At 32.5% G+C, this 6,077-nt stretch overlaps 1 protein-coding gene across 1 annotated transcript in view; it reads left to right on the top strand.

Annotated features, from left to right (window-relative positions):
* The window catches only part of LOC111628944 (probable RNA-dependent RNA polymerase 1), a 38,287-nt gene that overhangs the window by 16,269 nt on the left and 15,941 nt on the right, over positions 1–6,077 (top strand). The window contains exon 3 of the mRNA XM_023372802.1: positions 5,645–5,902. Within this exon, the coding sequence (XP_023228570.1) occupies positions 5,645–5,902 (258 nt within the window). The remainder of the gene's footprint in view (positions 1–5,644; positions 5,903–6,077) is intronic.

Here is a 6,077-nt window from a genome sequence, read left to right as displayed (position 1 = left end):
GCAGTGGCGTGCCGTGACATTTGATGATAGGGAAGCTGTGTTTCTATAAGAAGCCGACTTCCAGGGGCAATCAGTCAGCAATGGTCTAGGGTCCATTCGTATTCGTTTGTTCGATAAGCCAGTAAAAACCGTAGACTTCTCTAAATGTATTTTTAATAGATTATCTGACGCACTTAATAAATAAAAAAGTTCAATATAATTATCTCTGTTATTAGATTCAATAGCTTCCCTATGCCCTCTAAATGTCAATTCTTGCTTTGATAAAAAACATGTAATATCTATTAATTTAGATATAATATATCTATTAGCCGTAACTATCTTGTTATAATTTTCAATATTAATTTTATATTGTGTACTAATGTTAAATTCTATTCTATTTTGATTTCCAAATTGCTTCAATTTTACGAAAGAATCGATGTGAGATTTACGCTTTTCGTGTCTTTGGAGAGCTTTACTCAAATTATTTAAATCGTCAAAGCCATCCTTATTCCACACGCTAATTTCATTTGAAAATAATAGGCAAGGCCAACAAAACAATTTTTGCATTTTCATGCATCCACAAAGCCATTTTACGTCTTGATACATTTTATCGTGAAAATGTCGAACAAATTTTTTTGTTGACCTATTTATATTTAATTTAGGCATTGGCCTTTCTCTTTTAATAATGTCTTCTTTTTCATTATAAGGTCTCGAGCCAAAACTTTTTTGAAATAAATTTTCAATATCGCAATCACATTCTAAATTGCTAGCCATAATATAAGGGCTAAAATTAAAAATAAAATTATAAAAACTTACTTATTAAAATAAAATGTGTGATCGATACACAATTATACATACCTGGTACAAAATATTCGATTCTATGAATATAGTTTTGTGAAGAAACGTACAGTACATAAAAATAGCATAAGATATTGTTTACTTTTTAAATAGTAAAACAATCCCTAAAAAGTTAAAAGTGCTCCCTATCAGTGACTCGTGGATGGAATCAGAGTCTTGGTAGATGTGCGGTGCGTGCATGCATGCATGCCAAATCCCGAGGGTGCCGATACCGGTTAACGTCTTTTGTCGTATCACTAGTATATCTGAAAGGACCCGACAGGGTTCTTGTAAATTTTAAACGTTTCTCATCATAGCTGTAAAAATCTAAATACGTTAAACTTAATTAATAGATTGTCCGTCTTTCGTTTTCTAACTAACTAGTAGCCTGGGACGCCCCCTAGTGAGCGTTCTCTACAAATTTCCATGTGGCACGGTTCCTTTGACTTTTTTGTCCCTATCAAATGCTCTACAGCTGTTAAAATCCGAATGGTAAGATTTACCCTCCGAATGAAGAGATGGCGACCCCCCAAACCGTACACCCCTGTATTAACAACAAACAAGCGTCTAGTGACTGGGTGTGTTCCAACTTACTCTGATGGTGTCTCCCTCTATCGGACAGTTTAGGAACTATGATATGTTCAGAAAAGAGTTTAAATAAAGTAAAAAATAAGAACTAAGTGTCAGTTTTCAGTTTTATTGGAAGGGAAATTAAGTTTTTTTTCCCCAGAAATTTTGATATTTGTGTCAATAAAGACTTATTTTAAAAAATTCAACATTTACTTCACTTTGCTGCTATTTAGGTTTGAGTAATGTAAAAAATTTTCTATCTAGATTAAACACTTTCTGAATAGTGGCTTTCAATTATTTCACCATGGTCATTCCGGAGATGATAACGTAGCCGGAGATTTTGATTGAATTTCTGCAACTTCTTTGGATTCACTAACTCGTTCACGTGATCTGGATGAAAATTGTTTGTATGCACTTTTAAATAACGAAACGCTTTAAAAGTCTTTCTGCACAATGTGCATGTGTAACTATTTACAATGTCAGTTTCTGCAGAAGCCGTAAGTTCAGGTATTTCATTTACGATGTCGGCCATCTCAACAATAAGGACAAATGCTACACGCCAAAATATGAAATAATCCTAACGAAATAAATACGTAAACTAAAAACTTGATAAATGAAATTTGCAAAAAACTGAATGCTAATAATAAGTAAAATCAATAATAATACAGATGTTAATAAAATGAATTTTGTATTTAATAAGCTACGATCGACGTCTCTTCTTCGGATATCAAACAACTACTAGACCCAAGGACCTTGCACTAGACCAGGGGTCGGCAACCTGCGGCTNATCAATGTAAAAAAAGTTTTTACATTGATGTTTTAGCATTTACAATTATTTTAGCAGCAGTTCTCTCTATTTCCTCTAAGCTGGGACTTAATTTCTGATATTTTCTTTTTGCATCTTTCTTTGTCTTGAAGAGAGTTCTTTTCTGCGGGTCAATTTTTTTGTTACCTGGTACTGAATGGGCTGAAACAAAAGAAGACTTGTCTGTTACATCAATGGCTGAAAGCTGTGGACCCATAGATTTTAGTGCTTTATCTACTACTTCTAGTTGGCTCTCAGACATTGATTGCATACCTGCTTCAGGTTGTTTCATGTATACCTTGTGTGATAAGTCTTTGTTTAAGTAAGCCGTTTCTATGTCATAATACTTAACTTTCATGTTCTTAATTCTGGCTATAGTTAGGAGTGTTCAAAGGGTGGCAGTTTTAATCGCAGGGGCATATACGTCTTTGTAGTCAAAGCCATACTTTTGTGTGTACCCTTGAGTGACTAAATGAGCCTTAAAACAATTAACTTTATTGTTTTCGTCTCTCTTAATTTTGTATACCAATCTGCTTCCTACTGCAGTTTTACCTGGAGGTAATTTTGTAATTTTTCATGTGCCGTTATTTTTCATGGCTTCACTCCATTCTTTGGAATGTTTGCCTGCGATTGCCTCGCTATATTCTTTCGGTTCTACTGCATCCTCTGTCACTGATAAGGTTAATTGAAACAATAAATTTATAGGAGGTACTCCCTTAGTAGTTCTTTCCAATCTCCTTAAATGTATGTCAGTTTCTTCCATTTCTTGTTCCCTTGTTTTCGTTTCACATTCCTTCGTATCATTAACTACTGTAAGCACTTTGAGATTTATCGAGCTCATACAAACATGTGTTTGCTGTTGCTACTGTTACTCCATTTTTCTGGATAGAGCAAACGTTCCCTTCAAATTTTATGGCAAACCTAATCTCATTAGTCTTCTGACTGAGATTAAATTTCCTTTAAGGTGTGTCACATATAGCACGTCTTTCATATATATTCGATGTCGTTCATTATTTTCATCCATGCAGGTTATCATTACATTGTCTTTACCTTCAGTTTATAGTGCTTGACCATTGGCTAGTATCACTCTTTCTCTATATTTACTATTAATAGTTGTGAATAAATACTTCTCACAATACATAGGTGATGAAGCTCCTGAGTCTACATACCATTGATGAATCTCGTTTTGTGTTCCTGTCTTAAAACATACATAGGATTCCTTTTCAAGATGTTGTTCATCACTTTCTGCATAAATTTTGTTGATCTGATTTGGATGTTTTTCTTTCCATGTTGCATATTTACTACATTCTTTCTTTACATGTTCCTGTTTTTTGCAAAAATAACAACTTTTGAGCAAATTCGTTTTCTGAGTTACTGGGTGTGCTCCCACTTTAAATGCTTTATCCGCTTCATATTCTTCATTTGATAAGGTCTTTCTTCTTGACTGTTCCTCAAGTAATTTATTACATACTAACTCCTGAGTTAAATCTTCTTCTGGACGAATCTCTAGTGCTGTTATTAAAGTGCTATAGCTGTCTGGCAAGCTACTAAGTAATAATGTCTTTAATTTCTCAGCTAGAGTTTCTCCCAGTGCCGTAAGATGATCAACCAATTCCTCCATGTTGGCCAAGTGTATCTCCATGTCGCTGTTTTCTTCTAGTTTTAAATTGCAAATTTTTCTTCAATAGGTAAACTTTATTTGATAGTATAGACTTAACATGGTGTTTCCTTATGGCTTCCCAAGTTCCTTTAGCTGTAGTTTCCTTTCTTATTAATGGCAGTTGATTGTCTTCCATCAGAAGGTCTATCATGGCGCGCACCTTTCCATCCATTGTTAACAAAGATGAGTCAGGATCCGAGGGTATTTCCTTTTGTATTATGTCCCATAACTCGTCTTTTATCAACAGCAATTCCATCTTATATTTCCAAATGTGATAGTTATTGTTGTTCAATTTAGTGATGGCAACGTAACTTTTATCCACCATTGTGATGTCTTTTGTGTTCTCGTCTAATATTCTTCTTACTTAATTTATATCCAATTTACGTTATTTCTTGAATTTACCTTTTTTGCTTTTTCCTTACACTTAATTAGTTGTTGCCGTAACTGGACCCATAACCTGTTAGACTAGATGTTGCTTGTTGGAGAGATTAGTAAAAACAAGTTAGACTCGCGTAACTGATTATATAACAAAGAATACACAAAGATTATACTGTCTTGACTCACGGAAGGTCAGCACTAAAAAGGGAGAGTGAAATGAGGTCACCGTCTCTAACGGCTCCCTGGGGAGTCAGCAGCACCACCACCAACCTTTTATTACGTAATGGAAGAACGTTTACAAAACATCACAACACAATGCATTGTACGTAATGATGTCATATAACATTTGACAATAATTTCGATTGTTGATTCCAATGAATATTATTTGTGTTTTCCTTTGGAGTTATTCTAGTTCTTTGTCCACTGTATAACTCCAAAAGGATATGTCTGTACTGGGTTGACATATGTGTTTATTGCTTTAAATGTGTGATTTGCATTCAGCTGTGTTATTAGTATTTAGATTACTCTGCTGTTGTATTTTTTGTTAGTCTTTGTTTTGTGTGTGTGTGTTTTACGAGTTTGGCTGGTTGGCATCCTAAATATTTGTAGACTTTGCTCTCTCATTCATGGATTGGTTTAAGTAGGGATGTCTAATATCGATTAATATATGAAAGTGGAAGAAAACTAAAGTTGAATATGTATGTGTGTCTTTGGTTGTTTCCAAAAAAATTGTATTGGAAAAATATATGTAAAGGATTTTTCATGCCTTTAAAGACATTCTTGGTAAATTTAAACAAAGGAAATGCTGCTGAAGGAGTTCATAGTTGCAATTTAAACTTTACAGCTAACCCACATTATTACATAATAAGCATGCACTTTGAAATTGATTCTTAAACACAGATAACATATTATTCTCAAGAAATGTAAATGAATGGGTAAGAACTGAAGATAAGACACATGTATGTATGTATGTATGTTGTGATATTGGGAAAAATGATGACAGATAAATTTCTGTGGTAAAGAAATGATTTTTCATGTTTTCTGTAAAAAACAATTAGTGACTTTAGATAAAAAAAATTATCAAATAGTTTTTTTTTAATTATAAGTTAAAACTAGCATATAATCTATTCACATCATCACATGACTTGCATATGCTTTTAAACACAAATGATTTGGGGGTTATTTGTGTGAAATTATGATACTTATATATGTAACTTATATGTATCTTACCTGTTCTATTTATTTTTAGTTTTATACTGCACAAATTTAAATCTAGTTTGAGATTTTCTTTAAATTTTATTTTATTTATTATTTCGTAGCTTAAAAATTTTTCTTATTATAAGCATTATATTATGATATTTTATTGCTGGTTTGATAAAATTATATATATATATATTTTATTTTTTTTAATTCAGGATGTGTTTTCTTAAATCGACCTTTAATAACTATCCTCGAAGGTCTAGGTGTTCAGAGACAAGTATTTCTTAATTTGCAAAACAATATGATTTTAGAATATACAGAAGCATTTTCGAATGAGTTGGAAACTTATAAACTATTATCAAAGTGTATTAGTTTACAAATTCCATTTGAAGAATTATGGAAGAGTGGAATTAATTTTACACAAGAACCATTCTTTAATTCTCTGTTAATAAGTGTGTTTAAAACAAAAATGGGTAAGTTTTAATCCAAATTTCTAAATAGTCACACATTTATTTCTATAAATTTCTCAAAACAGCTAACTAATTTCTTGGAGATCAAGATGTAAAAAAAAAAAAAGACAGAGTGAGAGTGATTGTGCAATATATCTAGCAGAGGGGAGTTAATTATAATCAAGTAGATAATAGGTGA

This window comes from Centruroides sculpturatus, unplaced genomic scaffold (assembly GCF_000671375.1).
Source record: "Centruroides sculpturatus isolate CEXI.00-Female unplaced genomic scaffold, Cexi_2.0 scaffold513, whole genome shotgun sequence".
NCBI classification, from domain to species: Eukaryota; Metazoa; Arthropoda; class Arachnida; order Scorpiones; family Buthidae; genus Centruroides; species Centruroides sculpturatus.
Note: the sequence above shows the minus strand (reverse complement) of the source record. Positions and strands in the feature narration are given on the sequence as shown.